Raw genomic sequence first — 23,840 nt, forward strand, 5'->3', positions numbered from 1 at the left:
TGGCTTCAATTATATTTGCATCTCACAGAGATCAAACATAAGTAACAGAAAAAAAAAAAAGATACGATGAATAAAGAACAGCTTCCACACATTAAACGGATCCTTCACACAGATGGGTCAACTTTCTGCCTTTACCGTAAGAAGACCAAATGGGAAGCACTGCAAACACCTTCTCAAATAGAGACATTTTATCCCAAGAGATGACTGGATCCAATTATAGAAACATTTGATTAAAAATTCTTGTAAGTCCAAAACACAGGCATGGGTTTTCCCTAATGCAAGAGCTTGTACGTTGATTTGGTAAGCTTTGCCTTTGTACTCCTTAAGCAAGTTACAACACCACTGAAATCACACACACAATTAGTAAAGTCATTTGTGATTAAGCACTGTATCTGGATCTACAGTACTAACATGGCTTTTACTCTAATCAGAGTCCAAAGTCAGAAGGCACAAAGCAGAATAAAACCAAGGCCTGAGATAAGCAATAATTTATCGCAGCTTTTAAACAATCTTGCCAAAATCTGCCAACAAGAAAAATTAAATTAATAGGCATCAGGCATTGAAATCCTAGAAATTCCTATAAGAAAATGTGGCATGGTGCTAACATGGCTCTATGTCTGGTCTCATGCCCTGTAGGGAGTTAGTGCCATGCAAAACTTAAGTACTACAAGTCCCTGTCTCAAGGCGGGTGAGAGCTGTGTTCGCAGAACAATAACAGAAATCTGTCTTTATATACAGATGTTGCGCCTCCAGAATATCCCTCAAAGAATAAGGAGGAAGCCAGGAGAACAAACCATAATATATTCAACGTCCAAAACTTGCATATATACACAGCCTATTACTGAGCAGAACTAATATTTCACAATAGTGTGATCTGACTCAGGCTGATTTCGTCCCAACCAACTCAGTTCAGATCCAGGCGCTCTCTAAGTGATGAGAACATCTGGGAACCAAGGTACAGCAGACCACCGGGTCCAGCCGAGGGTACCCACCTGAAAGTATGACAGTGACGTTCAGTGCAATGAACAACCCACAGAACAATCCAACCCTGAATGTAGTCCAGGCTGGTACAGGCTGTGAACAAGGCAACAGTGGAATTAAGGTGAGGTAAATAGGTTATCAGCAAAGTCAGATTAATTCGCAGAGTAATCAGAGGTACTGATCTCTGATTGCACTCTTGCTCTTGGAATGAGTTTTTTTTTTAAATGAAAATTAAGCATAATATTCTTGCCCATGTTGTTGTCATGTTGAAACAGAGCTCGGGCATCAACATCCTTTGAAAAATATTCCAGACCACACAAACACTAAGTATATGTTATTAGCACAAATTTCCTTTTGCTATTTATCTCATTCTTTCATTACCTTGTCTGCATGCATTAGGACAAGTAAGCTTCCAAGTCTTCCGGAACTAAAGCAGATTATGTGACCATTCCTCCCTCACAATTTGTGGAGCATGCTTACTTTGTTCTGATGTTGAATCTAATTTGGCCCCTTGACAAGTTGGAGAAACAGCTTTGCTACAAAATTCGGCCTCTCACCTGAGCTGCTCCTAAGGGTGGAACACGCAAACGTTTCATAGCCTTCTGTCTGTCTCCATCTTCTAACTCATTGGTCACCACTTCCTATGGAGATAAAGATATACATCACAGAAGTTCATTCTCATGGTAAGCACAACAACCAAATATAATGGTTGATTTCCAAGTTACATTTGAGCCGTGGCCCAATACTCTTCTAATACACAGTAACAACGATATGACAAGCTCACTGTGCTGCATCAAGTTATTATGCAATACAAGCTAATACTGGATTAGCTTTTTAGAGTGAAAAGTTACCAGCTGAATAGAACATATCCAAATTTATGTAAGCAGTGCCAGTAATCAGTGGCACTTCAAAATCAATTAATAGTTGTCTTGTTGGTGAATACAAGCCTTAGAGAGGGCAAAACATTATAGGAATCGGTAGCATCAGTTTTCTAGTTATAAAAGCAGCAGTGCCCTGACTACCATCTTTACCTCTGTTTCAGAGATAAGCTGGTTGATCTTCTTGCAGGTGTAGAAGGGTGCCACCTCCACCTCAGCCACCCGCCATTCTGCTCCGCGCACCGTCTCCAGATTCTTGTCATGCTTCTTCAAGATCTTGCGGAAGCCAGTGAAGTTCAGGTTCTGCAGACAAGGGAAAAGTTACTGGCTTTTAACCTCAGTCAGCTCACAAGAAAGTTAAATGGCTACATTTCCAGTGCTTGCAAAAAAAGGAATAGTTAGAAGAATCAAACTCACTGCATCTACTGTCAGTAAGTTTTTGAGTGATTACTTTATTAGAAGTAATATATATTTGTTGCAAATAACAGAAAAAAAGTGGGACTCAAGGCATAAAGACACATAACTTATTCACAGGGAACTACCTAAACCTCATATTCCCTGAGAAGCCAAATCACTCCTACTCTCCTCGTTAATGCAGGAAGAAATTACATTCCTGATGAAACCTCACTGAAGACAAATAACCTTTGGACATACTCAAAACTTGTATGCCTGAAGTTTTTTCATGATGCTTCCTCTGTCTGGGCACACCTTACTGAATACATCCCAGGTGCTACAACTCAGCAACTGGTCTCTGGATTAGCTGTAATTTTAATGAGCTCTTAAAATTATAAAGCTGTAGGAAGGCTGTGTTTTGTCCCAGCTCCCACAGTTGTTACCTATTCTTCAAGAGGTTTTCCCTTCTGAAAAGGTTAGGCTACTGACTTCTAGTTTCTTTAAACTTTATATTGGTTTCAAATCAAGTTCCCCAGATAAGTGTATTCGAGAAGGGAAATGCTTGTACAAAAATTGTAAATGCTGCAGATTAAATCCAGACAGGTGCATCCCCATAGCAGCATCCTTTTCCACAGAGTACGTTGCACAATGACTGCAAAACTAGTTCAGGCTTGCAGATGTGGGAGATGAAATTATCTAGTCTGTAAAGATAAGCACATGATGCTGCATTAAAACAAGAATTAACGGTTGATTTCCAAGTTATATACGAGCCCTGACCCAATACTCTTCTAATGCACACTAACTAAGACAGGCAAATCTCATCCACATTGCAGGCAATTGCTGTGACAAGATGCATCTGAAATCCTGCATTACATTATACAGAAAACACCACTCAAAAGACTCAATGTTTCATTCAAGCAACATCAGGAATGCAGACAGACCATGGCAAAATTGACTTCTAAAATATCTTAGAAAGTAGCTTGGAAAGAAAAGCAGGGAAAATGGCAAAATCCAGTGCCCTGGGGAGAGGCACCAACTACTCACTGAAATTATTTTCAATCTAATTATGCTTAGAGTGATTTAATACCAGACCCCTATCATATAGGTGGGGAAATGAGGCTAGAGAGACAGGAGCAGGAAGCCAATGCATTAACGATCTGCATTACTGCAGACAAGAGACTTTAATTACTTTCTATTGGAAAAAAAAGCATTTCATCCCAGGGAGAGCAGATCACTATTTCAGGAATTTGAAATGAAAAAATGCAACAAAATGATGATTTTGGTGAAAGATTTTTCTGTAGCCTGAACTAACATCACTTTATCTGCCATGTGTGCAATCACAGCCTAACTCTGGTGTGCCTTGGCTTGTCAGGGCATGGTTGCTCCAGACACCCTAGTACCTCTCCAGCAGTGTTTCATCCTCTGGCTGCAAAAATTCTGCAGCTCTGAAGTGCATGATAAAAACACTGTTGGTTACAGTGGTATTTCTGACAAGAAACATGTAGACATCATTTACACAGTCAGATGTTTTGCTATTCTTGCAATCTGTGATGCTTTTATTTGGCAAGGGGCTTTCTCCAAGCCTGACTCTTCCATTTCTGCTGGATACTAATCAAATCCACTGAAGTGAATCAACTAATGGAATGTTTTGTCATTAAAGGTGAAAAAAACCACAGTGCAATTTATACAATAATATAATGCAAGATCAAGTAGAATTGTCAATGGACTCAAAAATCTTTGCTTGTATACAAATGTATTGGGAAATGCACCAGCAAGGCAAGTGCACATAAGTTTAATAAGACTGATTCAGGGCTCCATTATTTGCCTGATGAATGTACTCTATCATATACAGTATATGTAAGTAAATACTACATACTTGATTTCTGAAGATTACACATTATTTTAAATAAATAGATTTATTTATATATGTACATACTCTAGAATGATAAATTGCTTTAACAATAAATTAATTTTATCAGAAATTTAATTACTGGTAAGTTAAACAAGTAACAGCTATCCTGGAGACAAGCTATAGTTTCCCTTGATAACTGGGTTTGTGTACCTTAGGAATGAATACATGCAACTTTTGCTCTTGCTTCAGTCCTAACAGACTGAGGAATTTGCTCCATGTGGATTTTTTTTTCTTAGTAACCCAACTCAAGACGTCAGCATTTCATCGAAGTCATAGTTTGATATTTATAATGCCACTGTTGACTTCACTTTATCTCTTACATGAAGGTCTCAGGTACATCATCTTCCCACAAGGTTACTGTTTTTCCTCTCCAAAACTGCAAGAGCTTGAATGTTCCCAGTTCTTATATTCTAAGCTCAAAAGTGATTCAGAGTAGTATTCTGGGATTTGGTTTTATGTCTGTTTTAGTTCTTGTATTACTTGTCCTCAACTTCAAGACCAATTTGAACTAATTTTTCTCATCCTCTCTTTGAAGATACATTGCAGAAAGAAGCTCTGCTCCTTTCAGAAACTGTGAAAGCTATCAAATTCAGATGTGTTTACACCAGTATTTAGTATACATACAATGGATCTGGACTCACAGCAGCAAAAAGAAAAAATGTAAGTGTGCAAGATGTCTTTCTGTACTGATGAATATTAGGAAAATATTTTCCCAAAGGAATGACCTATGTCATCCCCTATTTAAATTCTTCATCAAGCCTCAGAAGTGATTTTTTTGTAACCAACAGTAAGCAATTTTTTTTTTAAAGAAAAAAGTGAAGAAATCACAGCAAGTAATACTGCTTTGCTCCATTCCTGAAAATCTACAGCTATCTTTCCCAGGTTTTTGAACCGGAAACTATCTCTAACAGTTAAAGGGCTTTATTGAGAAGCTCATAAATAGTTTCTGGACATGTGCTCAAAGACATAATATCACTTTAGGAGAGGTACAGACACTCAGAATTTTGGAAGAATTAAGTTTTGTCCATACTGCAGAGTGGTATTCGATTAATTCTTATTAATTTTGTTTAGTAAAATTCTCCAGTACAATGCTGGTAAAGATCTAAATACAGTTGTAGTGAATTTAAGTTCAAACATTCTTAATTAAACAAGCTAAAAACCCTCACAGTAAGACATTTAAAAGCATTTCAGCGTATTTAACACCAATAGAGCTAGCCCAGCAAAAAAAGATCTTAATAGTTTCAGATTTTTGTTTCAAGGTTTTTGGAACAAAATCAGTATCTGCAATATTTACCATGCCCTTTCATGCCAGAAATCCAAGTACAACTGAAGATTTGTTTTTTTCATACTTCAAGGCAAAGGAGCCTGTATCCTACAGAATTAAAAATATTTTTTTTTTTTAATGGATGTTTTAACAAGAAATTCTGATATAGCAAGGTCACAGTCACTACCATGGTAACGCCAAGAGGAAACAATACGCTTGCATTTCAAGTTTCATTACAAATATTAGATAAAAGACCTTCTTCCCCACCTTGCCAGCTCTGGCCCCGCACATAACAACACACTACAGAAGAAGGAAGCCCCGATGTGACTTCATGCCTGGGCCAAGGGTGCTGGGGTCAGCCAGCCCAGGAAAGGAAGGAAAAGGAAGGTCCTTCTGCAGGTCAGCTTAGAATTTCTAGCTCAACAAAAAGCAAAGGCGTACAATGCTAAAAGCAACAATGCTAGCTGCTAGGCATCTGCCTTTTCATTAAAAATGTTTAGGGAGCCCAAAATTTAAAAAAGAAATAAAAAACTGGCTTGAATGAGGCGACTCAAGGATACACAAAGCACAGAGTCACTTACAAGGCTCTGTAAAACCACCTCTTTTTGCAGGTACCTGATAGTTCTGCAGTAAGATGAGGCTGAGGTAGAGCTCGCTGAAGGCCAGTTTCAGATCTTTGATATTCCTATGCTGGACACGCTCTTCATGGGACAGGTGGAAGACCGGCTTTCTGCGCCGCTGCAGCGTGGAAGCCCCGCTGGCTTCTTTCTGTGCATCCAAAGTTGACTGTAACTCAGTCCGAAGAGTAGTAAACCTGCGCTGTGCTTCTGCAAGCTTTTCTGTTAGCAAGGAGAGGGAAAAGTCAGATGAGAGGCTAGCAACTTGCCTACTAAGCCCATAAGAAGCACTATATCTTTTCTTCAAATAACGCGCCTGTAGGGAAAAAGCATTGCATTGAATCACCTACTGCATGGCCTTCCTCCACTAAGCATTACATTCAACAACTCTGTGTACCTCTTTTATGATGCTCCTTTTTGCTAAAGGTTTTAATGCACTCGTATGTAAAATATATACGTTCTCCAAAAAAAAAAAAAGTCATCACGTCAGACAAGTTTGTATTAATATAGTTAAAATCAAGGGGCTGTCCCTTCAGCACAGACTAAAGCAGCATTAGATATGAACTCAGACCTCTTGACTTCCACACCGGATCCGATTTCTAGAGGATGCTCATTCAAGGACCATACGAATACCTGTTCTGGATGGAAAAAGCCCAACCTGCACAGCTGCAGCTGGTAGCCAGAGACCATAAACCAGCACAGGGAGGCAGGGCCAGGCCTCCTCAGGCTGGCAGAGCCATAGCTGGAGGCAGCCAGGCAGATAGGGTCTCATCCAAATACCAAAGCAGTGACCACATGTCTACTGTGCACACAGAGGAAAGCTGCTCGCCTTGTTCAAATAAAGCAAATGCACAAAAAGCATTAAAAAAACCTCCTGTTAGACAATATTATGAAACTTGACAAGTTAGTAAGCAAAGCACTTCTCATATCTGTGCACCCACTACTATGTGTTTACTTTCTATATGACAGTAAGGAAATCAAAGGAAAAAAAACATACTTCAAATGTGACGCTGAATTTTGGAACTCAGAGCAATGCAACCCCTCTGCCAAGCTCCCGGTGACAGACAAACACAGCTTCTGCTTTGATCAGGAGTTACAACACTACTTGCTGCTGTACATGACCTGCTGTAATAATTTATCCCTCTTCCTCAGTTTAGGCTCATGCAGGTTAGAAGCACTGCCTCATTATTTACTGATTAAAGGGACAGTCAACCTGAATTTAAATGTCGTTTTGATGTGTTTTCAGAACAAGTCAGTCTCTCCCTCATAGCTCGAGTATGAAAAAGGTGTTCATTTAAACACGCTGCTTTATGTACATTCAGAAAATAATCTTTTTTTGGCTAAATAACAATCTTTTTATGCTAAAACCAGCATAACTGACATTATCTTTCTCTCTGTTCTGTATAACTAGTTTCTTTCAGGCTTTTTTTCCTCCTTACAACTTCATTCATAGCTTTGGCATCTCCACTGATAAGCAACATCACAGATCAAGGGTGCTGATGTTGGCCAGGAAGACACCGAGCAGGTTCCCAGTGCTGGAGCAGACAGCTGGGAGCTGGAGTCACCTCCACCTGGCAGGACACACACCCCTGCAACAGAAACCACAGAGCCCCAAGGCCACTCCACCACCCAAAACTCTGCCCGACAGTCCCCTCGCTGTCAATTTAATCCTCTTCATTAGTACCTTACATTTCCTCATGGTGATTCTCAATTGCTCCCTACCCCAAAAGTAAGATTTCCTCTTATGGGAGTAATTCTGACCTTTTCCACAATCGTATTCAATTCTGGTTAATTTTAAGAGCAAAACTCCTCTGTAAATAATTTTACAGTGCTCTGCAGAAGGTATTTCCCAGAAAGAGGATGCCTTTCTGAACAGAAAATGGGGATCAATATAGAAAAATCAAGTATGGAAGAGCCTGAAACTCTCTGTAACTTTCCTGATTATAAACTTTATTAAAGTAAGATGTTCTAAAAAGATAGGAAAGTACAACTCTCTGATAACTACTACAGCTGAAATGATTCCACCAGAGGTAATGCAGCCCACAGCGAGAACTGTCTGCCCATAGCCTACGACATAATATTTAACATGTACAAGGTCAGACTGCAAAAACAACCACCTCTCACCACTTTGGAAACCCTCTTAGGAAGAAGTAACAGATAACTGTTAAGAGTTGCTGTTAGAATCAAAAGTCTTCATATAAATGAAACTCACAAGTTCACTCCCTATATTCAAAATGTCATATTAAACCATCTGTGATACACTGAGATATCTTTTGGATCAAATTCTTAAATATGGAAGAGTTTATATGTTTCAACTGAAAGCACTGTTCAATTGTCCCTGTGTCCAGAAAATCAGCCCAATAACACAATATTTAAAGAAAAAAACAATGCTTCGAAATAGTTAACAAACTGCTGTTGCAGTCTTCCTGTCTGTTTGCAAAGCATCATCTCCAAATGCAAACATTCTTTTGAATTACACACTGCTGGAGAGTCATGTGCTGTCTTCTATACAGCCCTCTCTATCCATAGTGGGGGATTGCAGTCCTCTGAGGTTGAGGCTTTAAAGGCAACTGACCCAGTCCCATAATGACCTGTCACTCCTGAGAAATGGCAGTCCTGCCACCTTCTTCTACCTCCTCCCCTCTCTCTTGCACTGACTTGTTATCCAGTACACAAATCATTTCATCTTAAGGTATGATTTTATCATCAAGATTAATTTCAGAAGCAAAATATGACAGAATGTGTGCTGCTATTCTTGAAACCTCCTAGGGTATTGCCTAGGGAAACAGAAAAGCAGAGTAGAAATTAATTTCTCAGTTTGCAACTTACGCCAAAAATAATTGAAGACATTCACCACTATCACTAATTTAGCACTCCAGAAAGTGACTTAAAAAAAAAAATGCCACTCAGAAGAGTTAGCAAAAGGCAGCATACACTTCGAACCACTAGTTATGTTGCAGCATTGTACATGATCTGATGTCCAGAGCCCTCAGCTCCAGTGTAATCTCACAGCATAGACGAAGGAGAAATATAAAATCAACTGAGGCAGACTTCAACAAAAATGCTTGCAATAAAGAATCAGCTTTGCCCAAAAAATGCTTCTAGATCCTAACTAAACCCCACCATTTAAAGAGTTATCACCTCAACTATGCAATTCCAAGCTGGTTTTGATTCCATTTTCCAAGTTTAAACTTCACACATAAGGATCGTGAAAAAAACCCAACCCAAACAGCCAAACTATCACAGCAAGAAGCTAGTAAAATATCACCCCAGGTTTAAGTTTACATGGTCATGATTATGACCAAAACCTGTTTCACCAGACAGGAGGTAACTGAACAGCCCATACTTCCTCGCAGCTAGCCAGCTCAGGGCTCTGAGCATTTTGGGCAGGCTCTTTTAGCATCTCTTCCTTTTCCTACTTGTACATACTATGTTCAATATTTTTCTTACCAAGTTAAAGCTGCAGCTTCCTACAAATAATAAAAGCAGCTCCTAAATTAACAAATATGTTACTAGCTGAACAGTAGTCCAAGCAGATCCTGATCATGCTAATTTAAAATAGAACAAATCTCCCCTCTAGAAAATCCCAAACACAAACCAAAACTGGCCACAAATAAAACTTTAGCGCTTGAACAGGCATTCTTCTACTGGAACCAACTGAAAAATTTACTGCTGTTCTTTTTTCTTTCAATCAAGTACACATCTTCTTGAGCATAGTCCAAATAATCACAACCTGTTTATCAAATCAGATATATTTAATGGCACTTTCCCTTCCTGCTGAGCTGGGATAATGATCTGGGGAATTAAGGCTACGTTTGATGAGAGCCAACAACCTGAGTACACAGTGAAAGGTAAAGGCAAAGGCACTCTAAGCCCAATGGCTCCAGGGAGCTGGGGAGGAGCTGGGGTCCGGGAGCAGCCCATCTCGGGAGGACCGGGTTGTCCATGCTGTGGCAATCCCTGGCAATGCCCACTGCGGATCCCTCAGTGAAGGGAAACACAAGGAGGAAGAAGCAGAGATCAACAGAAAGCTTTGCTTTCTTAAAATGGACTATATTTACTGTCGTAAAGACAAGTGTGCATAAGCCATATAATAAATCTATAATAAATAGGATGTACAGGTCATAACCCAAGCCAACACTTGCCTGGAGTTACAATAGGGTCCAACATGACAAATTTCTGACATGATCAAGAAGAGGAACCACTGATGGAACATTTCTCTATGTAGCTTAATGTTGATAACCCTAATAATGGTTTCCATACTAGTAAAGTCACATCACTCTTCTGAAAATAAAAGACTTATTTTAATCTTATCACAAGAGACTTTCAAATTACATGTATTCTCTCCTATAACTTTTTGAAATGACAGCAAGTTGAAAAAACCCTGCCCTATATTATTAATGCCATTTTAAACAATGCTGGAATGGGTGCATATAGGTGGGTGTGCGTGTGCTAACAAGTCCTCATTAGGGAAAATTATAATCTGTATTGTGCATCTAAATTGACAGAACTTCCTCCACAGAGTCTAGCTTGTAGTACATGGGATCTGATATAACTCAAAAAGTAAGACAAGTTTCTGAGCATAAAAGCCTTACCTCAGACCTGGGATAGAAACAGATCTCACAGGGAAACAACACAGAACAAATTGTTCTGAGTCAGGTCCTTATGAATTGCATGCAGAAAAATGCCTATAAAGTGTAAATCCCAACTGGCCTAATAAAACATATCACTTCTACCTACAAACTGCCCCTTGCCTTTGTCCTGACACCCACCCTGGCTACAGCAAAACACCACTGCTCCGGGCAGCCAGGAGAGCAGGCACAGCCGGCCTGAAAAAGATTTACTTCCCTACATGGAAGCTGAACAGAGGCAAGCTGCAGTGCACTGTTACTGTATCTATCGTGCTTTCAGCTATTCTCATTCTCATACAACTCAGATTCTGCTAGCAATAAATTAGCTAGCAATAAAGTCATCGCCTGATGTTTATTAAAATACTTTGCACAATTCAACTTTGTCACCAGATTAAAATCAGAAATAGAAAAGGCTACCATATTGTGCTACAAACCAGCTTTTGCAGAGCAAGTTGATAAATCAACATGTTAGGAGAAAGTATAGCAGAAGTCAATGCGTCATTGTATCCATATTTAAACGCTTTTCTAGTTGAAAGCCCATTTAAACCTTACCAAAAGAGGCTGAAAATGAGCTGAAGTGTAATGGTGGGTGGAACTGGAGCACACTATTACTAAGCCTTTTGTAGCAATATTACAGGGTGAATTCCCAGTTATCCCACTCTAAAGTTTCTTTCCAAAACACAGGATGGGAAAGCAAACTTTCTCAGGGAAAACAACAAACAATAGCACTTCGGCATATGAACCCTAGGAATCCCTACTCTTACCACCATTACATTTTCACTCAATTTACTAAACAGGATTTTATATACAGCCAATGACAAATTAATACTGGCTGACCTGCACCAGGAAGTTCCAAGAGTTTATGCAAGAGTTAAGTGTTTAAAAACTTGTTGGACACATCAAGACAGTCAAGTTACCATAAACAGGCAAGCCCATGACAGCTATTCCTGCACAAGCCCAGGAAACACCAGCTTAGCACACCTAAAACATGCACAGGAGACTGTCACTGTGGCTGAGCTGAGAAACTGTGCCCTATAGGTAAGTTACCACTTAAGTTTAAGAGCATCTTCATGAAGTTCATCAGGATGCTACTGCAAAGCAATGAAATCAGTTGCCTTTCACTCTCCCTCCATTCAAATACCATGGTGTAGCTCCACATCTGTGATTAAAAAAGAACAGTTTCCCATATAAACCTGCCCTATAATTACCTGATAGTAGACCTGCATGGCTACTGTGGTTATTCTGAAAGTCTGGAAGCTTCAGACTCTTTCCGTGTTGCTGTATTTTCCACAAATATACACAAATAAGCACCTTACCTGAATAGAAAATGTTGATTTTGGCAAGTTCTTTCTCACAGGTTTGAAAGAACTTCTCTTCAAATGTGGCAAAACATCTTTTCACTGTGTCCTCATCTGTGTCTATGAAACAAAATAGGAAAAAAAAAGTTGTAACAGAAGAACATATGAACCATTTTTTAAGTGGCTGCTACAAAAATATTTCTTCAAAGTAAATCTACCTTCTTTGTCAGGCAGAGAAAGAACAATCAAGTTCAAAGGGCTCTGAGGTAACACATATTTGGCCTTAAAAGGAATTGCGCCAAGACAGAGAAGGAGAAGCTCATATATGCATTAACCGCACCTTGACCGAAGTTCTCATCATCATTTTTGATCCTTTGAGTGCTACTGCAGATCTCACATGCTTAATTTCCACTTCATATCCCAGCCTGTGTGACTGCACCTGTAGGACTATCCTGGATCAAGACTGCTCTTTTTACAGGAACCCTTTTTTAATGGCATCTCACCTACCCACAAAGTCATCCACCCTAAAGCTGCACCCCAGCAGAAAGGGAAGACCATGCCTCATCTCCACCTGTCCACTCTGCCACCTCCATCACCCTGAAGCTACCTCTCTATTGCCATGTCAACCCTACACAAAGCCACACAGCCGCTGCAGAGGTGGTCCCCCTCCTCCCTCCCACATCACTTCTGCAACCATGTGGTCAGCCACATCAGGGAAAAATCACAGAATCATCTAGGTTAGAACAGACCTTGAAGATCATCTAGTCCAACCATTAACCTCACACTGTCTCAACTACACCATATCCCTAAGTGCTATGTCAACGCAAAAATCACAAAGATCTTCCAACCAAAACCAAAAGCAGATTAAGTAGCAGCAAAACCACCCTCAACATGCTACCATCAGTCTATGTCAGGGTTAAACTCTTAGATTTATCCACCCCAGAAGATTTCCTGCTCTCCAGTCCTGGGCACTGGCAAGTTCTCCAATACAAATTTTAGTGAAAGCAAACCTCTTCAACAAAGACTGGGGTTTATGATGGGGGTCTAGTTTTTATTCCTTGGGTCTACCATAGCAGAAAGCCAAGTACCATCAGTGCCATGTGTTCATGCCATGCCCTTTCCAGCTTGTCAGTCATTTCCCACAAAGTTTTTCCAGCAGTCCCATTGCAGCATGCTTTGTGCTGGGACTGGTATACAGGTTCTCAGTCTAGGCACTTGTCTTGCTCTTGAAGAACAAAGCTGTCCATGAAAAGTATTCATCCCAGCTTAGGAAATAATTGTGTTTAGAAGGAAAATGCCAAGTTTTTAACTGAAGGCTTCATCTGACTTTCCAAGGAGGACTCACTACTGGCTTCAGTCACCATTCCTTCCCAGATTCTCAACACTGTAATCCTCCAAATACAAACCTAGCATCACAGCAAACTAAAATCTGCCTGGCAAGTATATAGGAAACTGCATGGAAACTATCTTTTTCCTTACTGGAAAAGAAAAGCTTTCTCTCACAAGCAAAGTTAGGAAGAGACCTAAATTATGATGATCATGATCAGATCCACACTTCCCCACCCCACCCCCCCAGCTCTGGGACTGTTTTAACTCTTTTGGAAGAACTATGTGCAATTCCATAATTAAAGGCAAAACTTGAAATTAAAACAGCAATTCGGTCATGTTGGTACAAAAAAAACACACCGCAGCATCTTCAGAAGTGCAGAATTTCAAAGACAGAATGAATTTTCTAATAATGAAATTAGTTTAATGGTAAAAAATTAAAGATGACACATTATAATTACAAATTTTAGCACTGTCAAAAGTCTGTCCCAAATGTTCCTAATGCTGAAATAAAGGAGACTCTTCATACGTAGTTACAGTTCCTGAATTTTCATGCAGTCTTACAGACTAAAAAACGTTAGTGTTGTTATGAAGAGGAAAAATCAAAATTTTATTATGGTCTTGACAATGTCAAGAAATAGATTTTGAAATACATGTTATTAAATTGAGAAGATGAGTGTCTACAGAAAAGTTTCACTCACTAGCAGATAAAACACTAGACTGTCATAACCAAGAAATCATCTTCTTCTAGCATTAGTTTCTAGGTAAAAACAACCCTCAAAGTAGTATCAATCAAAAGAATATTTAAATACAAACTTTTAACATTGAGAATTTTCTGATTTTTATGTTTGTGGCACTGATGAAATGCCACAAACCTGCATACAATTTAGTAATGCTTTTAAGGGTTTGTATAGAAAGAGCAAATAACACAACTGAAGACTGCAGGGGCAATGATGGAAGAAGTCTGTCTTCTTTTGAAGTTTCATGATGCTTTAAAGAGTAAAACAGAAAAAAAAAACAGTCCTGCACAAATGACTGGTGTTTACAACTCCACCATCCGAGGGCTTGTAGAAAAGAATTTGTGAGGGCTCCAAAGGCTGTTCCAAACTCCGAAGTTTTGGCTCCTGGGGTCCTTTTATTATCCAACGATTATGCTCGCAGATCCGTGACTACTCCCAAGGACAAGGGCTCCCTCCCTCGTGCAAACAAACCCTGAAATGACAGGGCTCCAACTCTTTGCTGAAGAAAAGCCGCAGCAGCCCTGAGGTGTCATTACACCCCTGCTCGAGGTCACTGGCCCCAACACAGACTTTGCCAAGCTCAACACGCACATGCTCCTGCTTGCCTTAGTGCCTCAACACAGATCCCTCCTTGCAGGCAGCCTAAACCACCAGGACAGAAAATAACTCTGCTTTGGGGCTGGTAACTTCTAACAGCAGAGTCACAGCAGTTGCAACATCCTACCCTGGGGCCCTACCAGTAACGCCAATCTGAACTTGCCCATGAGAGCTCCAGTCCTTGACCCAACAGTCACTAGCGTGGGCAGACAAAACACAAACAGGCGGGTGAAGCAATAGAAACTACTATGCAATACTTAATATGCAGAGATTTTATTCACTAGCTGCCTGAAACTTTTCAAATAACAGTAATCAGGCAGTATCAAAACAGAGCTGACTCTTAAGGAAGGACCTGAAGGGCAAATTCTTCAGCCCAAACAGTTTACACATCTCTAGCAGAAAAGCTTACCTCCAGATGCTTTCTGACATGGGCTAATCATCCCTTCCTGCCTTTAAAAATAAGTCATGCAGAAATAAAAGCACACAGGCTCACTGCTTTCCAGCTTTGGAAACACCACACCACTTCTGTCATTGCTTGTTTCTAGGTTTCATTGAGTTCACAAAACAAAGTAAAACCAAGAAAGTTTTTAAACTTCAGCCACTGAAACTATCCAAGAATAAAAATCTCATCAGGAAGTGGAGTATACTTTTTATCCACAAAGTCAAGCATGAATATTTCTATGCAATGAAAACATCACCTTTTAAGATAGCAAAAAGCTCAGCAAAGCAATGTAGTGTTAAACTAACATAATCAATGCCAAATAAATTAATCAATATCTTGCTTTGTGCTACTGACCACTTCAGGAAATGATAAATAAGGGTGTTTAATAGTTTGACTATATCTGAAGTTTAGAAGAGGAAAATGGGCATTAAAAACACAAACCAACCACTACTGGAAGACCTTCCAAAAACCTTGAGATTAGGAATTCAGGTCTCTATTTCAACCTCAAAACATTGCTGACTCAGAGGAAAGCAAGTTCTATATAAATTATTCAAAGTCCTCCTCCAAATGTCAAACACCTTCTTATAAAAGGTATTTTGCAGACCATGGTGGATGCCAGCTTTAAAAAAATCAAAATTCTCTGTGAAGAAAAGGTTTCCCTTTGGCACCATTCCCACCGCAGTCCACTCATTTAGCTGCAATAATGGACAAGTGCTGCCAAGGCTACTGCCTTTATTTATTTATTTCACCCCCAAGGCTAGGACAGGACAACATTTTTTGCCATGAGAAAATGACAGTGCCAGAAATCAGCCTTGGATTCAGAAGCTCCATGACAACAGAAGCCGTTTTTAAAAAGCATCCAGCTATAGCTGCCAAGAAGGGCCAGTGGTAACCTTCTCTTTGTTCTTTTTCTATAGCCCTAATACTCCGTTTACCCTAAGCTCCACAAAGTTGCCATGAAGAAGATAGTTTGATCAATATTGCAGCTTCCCAACCTCATCTTCCTATGCAATTGCCTGCTATGAATAAAAACCACAGTAAGCCTGAAAAGCTCCTGCTTTTGCTTGCAAAGCCAAGTGGTAAACCAGAAGCAATCTGGATGCACTCCCCTGTTGCCTCACTTTCTGGTTTGCAGGGAGTTCAGACACTGGCACACCTAAAATAGAGCCTAAAGTTGAAAAATTAACATGCAAGTTACATTCCTGTGCTGTGCCAAGCACTCATTTCTCAGTGCATCTGTCAACTCTTCATTTAATTTCTCATTTTCTGCAGCTGTAGTATAAACAAACAATCAGCATCCAGGGCAGCTCTGCTTATTCATTTCCATGACAGAAAACACAGAGTAAAAGTTTTCATTGTTAGAGCAGTGAAAAAAATCCTTCACTCTTTATCATGCTGAATTTTAAGGGGCATTTAATTAAAAAAATATTAATTAGATTTGTTATGAACTCAGCACAGGTGTAGTTATCTGAATCATGTGCTGTTTGCCACAAACCAATTTTATCTGTATAGTTATTTCAACACTTCAGCTAGAGAAGAGGCAATTTTATTTATTAGGAGAACTCTGCCATCTATTCAGTAAACATAAAAAAGTCAAACTCAATATTGGCATTAAACACACCAAATCATACTGAACAGGTGATCACAAATTTAACCTCAGCACCATTTTGAATACACTAAACTTTTAACATTTTCCACACCCTATCCTTGGCCTCTTGCTAACTCATAGCTCTGTATAGGGGTCTCAAATAGGTCTACAACAACAGAACTGTTGCTCTGAAAAATTAACAAGATTTAAAAGACAGTTTTCTTGTTCCCAGGTCTACAAAGACAGTAACTGCTTATACTTCTAGACTCAGCAGCTCATTAGGGAAAAAAAAGAAAAAAAAGCCACTTTTATTACCATTCTCAAAATTCTAAAAAAGTAGGTCACTATAGTGAAACATGTATCTGCCTCTAAACCATCTTTGTCCATCTACTCAACCATCACAATTTTCTAATACCCTTGACAGTTCTATAGTTGCCCAGCCTTTTACACAATAAAATGAAAAATTTTACAGCTAAAAATCAAACTGTGTAGTTCATAAATGCAAGGACAAAGATTACCTTTATACCTCTAATGCATCATCCTCATGTTTATTGGGATATTTTTCGAAAGGAAAAGTTTTTCTGCAAAGCAACTCCCTTCCTCACAACAGAAAGCTACACTTGGGTCAGCTGCAAATGGGATCACTCACTGAAAGTTTCCAATAAATTAATTACTCACCATGCATTTTCATGTCTAATCTTGTAGCAAATAAAATTCTGTATGAGAAAACTTTTAAGTGCTTAAAGTACAGATACAGAAATTTCTTCCTAGGACATAGTCTAGCTACAGGAAGAGGAAGGAAGCCCAACTCTGCTTGCAGATAAGGAATTCATGTTATTTCACCCTAACTTCTAAGCTGAAGATTGTGCATACACATGTAATGGTGTGCATCTTTCTTGGAATTTATTCCATCAACCGAAAAGTGGACCTCGAATTAAAATACTATAAAAATCAGCAAGAAAGAAGCTTCATGCACTAGTTAATATTTTTTAAAAAAACCATCCAAACCAACTGAAGAAAATTCACCGCAGGCTATACCTACTTTTCTAAACCATCACGGATAAGCTGGTCAGCTCTCCACTTAATGAATGCTTTAGCCCAAATTAGATTTGGTTATTAAATTATTTCCCTACATCTAGTAATAAAAAATGACCACTCAGGTAGCAAACGAGGTTTGTATTGTCTGCACATGCAGTGTTTATGTGTGGGTAGGGGAAGGAGGCGGCAAGAACTGCTGCAGGTCACCAAAACAAGTTCTCTCAGGTTTTGGTTCACCATTTTGTTTTTATCAATTAACCTGGAATGAATGGAATCTATTTCAAAATACCTTTAGAAATTACGATTTTTAAATTGGTAAAAATGCCTGAAAGCTAGATACTCAACCAAGTGCCTACTATAAATTATTTATATTTGTGACTCTCTAAACATAGATTCTAAAGCAACTACAGCGTCCTGATATGACAGGTGCAGAAAAGACAGGCAATGCAGTAGCCAGATGTGAGAAGACAGCTGTTGCCCAGTTGGCTGGCTACGAGCTTTGTAGCTCAAAGTGTGAGGTTTGGTAGTCTACAGGGTAGCTGCACAGCTGTTCTACAGGTTCATTTTTTAAAGCAAGTATAGCACTAATACGAAGTCATTTTGCAAACAAAGGCGGTGGCACTAGCCTGTCAGCTATTACAGGGAAGTCACGAAGGTGAGAGTGTGCTGGTGCTGTCACTGGAGTCTCCTGGTAGAAGCATGGCTACGTGTGTACTACTGTGACAACTGTTCCACAAAGCCATCTGTGCAATGATGCTGCAAAGTTGACCTTTTTCAAATTCTCTTAATTCAGAGGAAAAAGATTCTGACCCTTCAGCAGATATGTAAAAAGCATGGGGGTGTTGCTGGAAGAGGATCTAAATAACTACTGTCCAAGCAGCTGGGCTGGGGGGGAGGCAAGAGAGGTTCAAAAAAACCCAAGTAGGTTGGCACAGCTTTGGAGCACAGACGACCTCAAGGCTCTGTAAGCTTACATCCCAGCTGTCCCCAGTTTTGCTGTTATAATTGACCACTGCTGCCTGAATTTGCAAACTGCCAGTGCTGTCTCAGCTTTGGGATTATACCTCCATTCTGTCCTCACACATGACCATGATGCTTCAACACTTTTATGATGCATCACTTCTGTACCATTAGGAAACTCAATATTCCCAGTAGAATTACAAAACCTAGGCTATATGGTACCTCAGATTTGAAGGACAGCTAGGCAGAAACTTGTGACAGGAAAAAAAAAAATTAAATAAGAGAAGCGGCACAAATGCCTAATATTTCAAAATCTACCATTAAAATATTGTTAATACAGTATGACAGACCTGGATGCCAGGAGACATCATATAGTGACAGGACTCTCAATAGCTGCCTTCTCTGGTTAAGAACAACCTTTAAATTCCTACTCTTTTCAAGAAGGAAAGATTCACTGTGTTTTTGCAAAAATTTCCCAATAAGCTAGACCAGAAATACTGCCACACACTTAAGGGTCAAGAAAAGATGGTCAACAATCACTAAGACTCCAGATGAAATTTTACGCTGACCATTATCAGACTTGAAGACAAAGAATGGAGAATACCAGGGTTGACTTTACTCAGTTGGTGCATACTAGAACCCATTCAAACATAGCAGTCATGTATGCTCAGTTTAGACAAGTAACCAGTGATGCAAGTGGAGATACCACAGCTTTGTGGAATTGCCAGGATCACACTGGGATGATCCCCGATTACACAACGCACCTGCATGTTCCTCAAGCTGCAGATCTGCTGCCTTGAGTTCTAGCTTTCATTTAAACAAGACAAGACATCAGCAATTATGGTTGAACAAAAAAGCCATATCACAGTTTACACATCTGAGGTTAAGTAATGCAGAGATACTCCAGCATCTTATAGACAAGAGGTCTGAACTAGCCCATACACATCTGACAGATGCTATGTGAGGCAAGGGTTCAGCCCTGCCATCCATTCCTTCTGCAAAGAGAGATCTTTATTAGCCTTTAATCTAAGCAACATTTATCTGATAGTTTTCCCCCCTCATCAATGATGGGTCCACCAAACTTAAAAAATTTAGCAGTATGTTTTCATGCTTTTAAGATCCACTGAACGGTCCTCAAGTAAATAAGCACAACTGTACAGACACAAAAAAAATCCCAAAAAATCTTCCTTCTGCTAATTCACATGAATGGAAATAAGGATACTTCCCTAAATTGCCCAACTTGGTCCTTAACCCAAGTCAACAAATGCAAAACAAAAGAAGTCACAAAAGCACACATCAATATGAAAAAACAAAACCAGAACTATTGATTTAAAATCGGGTGCTAAAAGTTCAAACTGGAGTTTCTCCCTATATTCACCTACCCCACATTTCCCTTAAGCCTGGCAAAACTCAAAGAATTCAGCAAACCCTCTGCTGATTATCAGTACAAGTGCTAGAGCTCCTGACCTTTTAGCCAAGTGATGTTTAAATAAATATACATGTAGGCTTGAGGAAAAGGAGGGGAAAATCACCTCAGTCATACAGATTTGGGCCTTTGGGCCAGCCCCCAAGGTAGTGACAGAAGAAATTACCATGGGGACTGGAAACACAGCAGCAAGAGGCAATTAGAGGAAAGTGTAATACTCCAGTGCTGAATATAGTAGAGACCCTTCACCCTAAACCTCACAAATGCTCTTTTCCTGCCCCACCCCCCAAATCAAAGTTTCATGGCATGGAAAGAGAAATAAGAGCAAACTTTCCAATCTTTTCTAATATGCATTCATATTTATCAAGATGTAAGTTCAATCTTCTGAATATTTTAATCAAGCAAAAAAGGCTTCTGTCGAGAGATAAAGGTTCATAACAAAATGACTGTTTATGCTTCTTTTATTGAGCCTCCAGTTTTAATAGTTTTAGTCCCAGAATTTTACTGAGCAATAACAATTACCTTCTCATTAAAACCTTCAGATCATCTGACATAACCAAAAACACAAGGTAAGAATTAAAACAAAACTGAGCAATTATAGCCAGTTAAAGGAACAGTGATAAAATGTACTTTTAAAGTCTTGTATTATTAGATAAAGTTCTTCCTTCCCATGAAAATCACACAAAGTTGATGGGGAATTTCAGCTGCAGTTCCAGCTGCCCTTTATGTTCTCTCTCAGACACATACCCCATGCCCCTTCTCTTGCTCTGATAGTGCTGCTCATCCAAGTCCACACTGAACCAGCTTAGTAAATTAATCCAGTATTTAGAGAACTATTCAGCATCAGAATTAAAAAGCATTACAAGCCTAATTGATCAATAAACTAGTTTCTTATGGTTTAGTCTTCTGAAACAGCTCCTTGCAGTTCAGGAGAAGGCAACGAGAAGGAAATTACCCCTCTGGCAGCAGCTACCCGTTAGACTGATTTAACTGGAATATCAAATCACCCCACTTCAACTCACATCTATCTTGTGATGAGAGATGACTAAAAGCATTACTCCACAGCTCAGCTGACAAGGAGATGTTGATAAAGCCAACACAACTCACTTGAGTTGAAATCACATGCCCATACCCTTGATATGAACGCAGCAAATGTCTTGATTATTAGTTAAACAGATTGAACGTGTCCAAGCTTTGGTCTTTTTATCAACAGCACCTAACATCCTGCCAACGCCCCAGCAGCACAAGTGCCTCTAGTCTTCCCTTCTTCTCAAACTCTGTAACAACGAGTTCATGGGGAAAAGCCTTCTCACCCTTAGATGCAAACTTGCTAGCTCAACATACTCCAGTGCAACTGATGTTAAAACTTTTCGGAGATATTTTAATAGCTTTTAACCTATTTTGAAGAGGAATAAAAATAGTTATTTTAGTGTAAAAGGGTAAAATGCTTAAAAGAAGAAATAAGTTGGAAAACAAAGTAACGTAAGAATTCACTGCAACGTGGTGTTACACAAGTGACTGCAGCAATATTTTGCTATGCAAGCTGTACTGGTACCTCTGAAATGGGCAATGCCTTGATCAAAGCACTTTTGGGCAGGATGACCACTCAGTGCCCCTTCCATGTGTGTCCTTACAGGGGTGTCTTCTGCTGGGACCTATATGCTCACACATTCTGCTGGACACCTGTGCTCACAGGTCTCATCTGTACCAAAGATGCTCTGCATGTAACCAGCTATGCAACAGGTCCACGTTTCCATACATTCCCTTGTGGACATTTTCCTCTGTCCACAACCCCCACGGCGCAGGCGACATTTGGTATGACAGTGGTGTATGAAGAAAATCTTCTCTCCAGAAGAGAGCTGAAAAGGTTCATATGTGCATACCACAACAGACTTAACCTGTCACCCACTCATCTGAAGAACAAGATAAATGCAGGGTAGAATCATCTTAAAACATAATTTAAATCTTGTTCTTTCAGTGCTTTCTCACCCACTTTCTTTCTCCCTCCCTCCACCAAATACCAATTTCTACAGCGTATATATATGTAGTTTATATTTCTTTTTAAATTGTTGGCAAAAATCACATTGTGCATGAGCAAGTCCTAAAAAAAGTGCTAATTTACGCTGAAATAAGAGAATAAACTCTCAACGTTTGCACAGTGATCAAGTCATTGCTGCAAATGCAGCCTGGCAAGCAGATCACCTGTGCTGCACCACCTGCCAGTGCAACCTTACCACACTCGCCTGAATTGAGACTAGTATAATCTCAGTTCTGCGCTTCATCAAGATTTGCAGGTGGTCACCAGTGGGATACATACTCCAGGAGTATTGGGAAATGTCATCTTTTGGCATTAAAACCATTCCCTGTTCAGGCTCCTGTGCACATGCTGTACAAGCAAGCCCAGCAGTCCAACAGCTGGCTCCCTGAGAAAGGCTGCCAGCCTACAGGAGTGCTTAAATAGCTGCAAAAACTGGACTCACATCAATTCTTTTGGACTGATAAGTAACACAGAAGTAGAGGCATCAAATTAGTTTTTACAAAACCTCACTTGGGACTCAAGCGCTTCTTTGAGAGCCAGTCCTTGCACCCAGCAATCTCAGCTGCTCTGGTACAACTGTGCAATCAACCAACGATGTGCTGGAAAAGGTTATACTCAACCCTCCTTGGTACCCTTGATGTACTACTGTCAGACAGCTGTGAAAACTGCAGTGGGTGTATGAATGAGGGGCCAAGGTAAGGCCTAGAACAAGCAGCAAGGTTAGTTTAAGGCAGAACAGGGAGAAAAGAAAGCTTAACTACAGAGGCAGTGTTTAGAGGGCCTCAAAATACGTCTTGTGAGGAACCAAGCTATTCAAACCGAGTTGTTTCATCCTGCTGCAGATAATACAGTATGTACACTGGCAAACCAGAGTCAGCACTGTTTTGAACAGGGGAATCTTCTCCATACTAGGCAGAGGGCATGTACCTCTTCTCTGCATTACCTAAGCAAACAACATCCACAGGGCTTCAAATTGTCATATAGAGGCTTTACTGAAAAAGCTTCTATATGACAACTATTTCTGTCAGGAAAATCCCCTGCTTTCTCCTTGTTGTCCTCGGTTGCTGCACATGGAGGCAGTAACCTCAAAGCCAGAACCACCTCAAAGCTCACATGAACATTTTGCTCAGTTACTGGCAATGTTCCTTGCCTCGCACAGCACCACAGAAATTGCCATTTCACATTTAGCTGTCAGTCCATCTAACACAGCATCCCACTTCGGTAGTTACCAGTGTCAGACAAAGCACTTTACTACCCGCTATGACTTTGCACAGTAAGGGAGTAAGGTCAAGGAAAAGCTTTGCAGTCCAGGATAGTAATTTGTTTCCATTGCTGCTGACAAAATTGTGAGAATCTCAAGATGGAGCTAATAACTCCTCCTTTAAGTTGGCAGCAGTAATGCTGAAAATCTTTAGGGAAATGGTGTACTTTGGAGCTTTATAACTTTTTAAAAATACAGGGAGTAGCAGAGCATGCTTTGTGATGCTAACGCTTCTGGGGACACCACGTAGGAGGGGAAAGCCTGCCCCTGCACAGCACACCGGAGTCCCAGGAGACACCCTGCTCAGCTGTGGTTGTCTGGGGGGAGGCTGAAAAGGGAATTACAGCTAATTGAAAACATTTTGCATAATTGGAACTGAAAAGAGACCTATACCCATCACTCCAGGAAACTATTTGCAGCCTTATAACAATTACAGCACATAAAAAATTC

At 39.9% G+C, this 23,840-nt stretch overlaps 1 protein-coding gene across 1 annotated transcript in view; it reads right to left on the reverse strand.

The window, feature by feature from the left end:
* Nucleotides 1-23,840, reverse strand: part of XPR1 (xenotropic and polytropic retrovirus receptor 1) — a 100,195-nt gene that overhangs the window by 23,679 nt on the left and 52,676 nt on the right. The window contains exons 2-6 of the mRNA XM_026853405.1: nucleotides 11,993-12,094; nucleotides 6,044-6,267; nucleotides 2,013-2,162; nucleotides 1,539-1,622; nucleotides 993-1,074 (exon numbers count right to left, since the gene is read on the reverse strand). Coding sequence (XP_026709206.1) covers nucleotides 993-1,074; nucleotides 1,539-1,622; nucleotides 2,013-2,162; nucleotides 6,044-6,267; nucleotides 11,993-12,094 — 642 coding nt within the window. The remainder of the gene's footprint in view (nucleotides 1-992; nucleotides 1,075-1,538; nucleotides 1,623-2,012; nucleotides 2,163-6,043; nucleotides 6,268-11,992; nucleotides 12,095-23,840) is intronic.

This window comes from Athene cunicularia (assembly GCF_003259725.1).
Source record: "Athene cunicularia isolate RWA chromosome 8 unlocalized genomic scaffold, athCun1 chr8_part1, whole genome shotgun sequence".
NCBI lineage: Eukaryota > Metazoa > Chordata > Aves > Strigiformes > Strigidae > Athene > Athene cunicularia.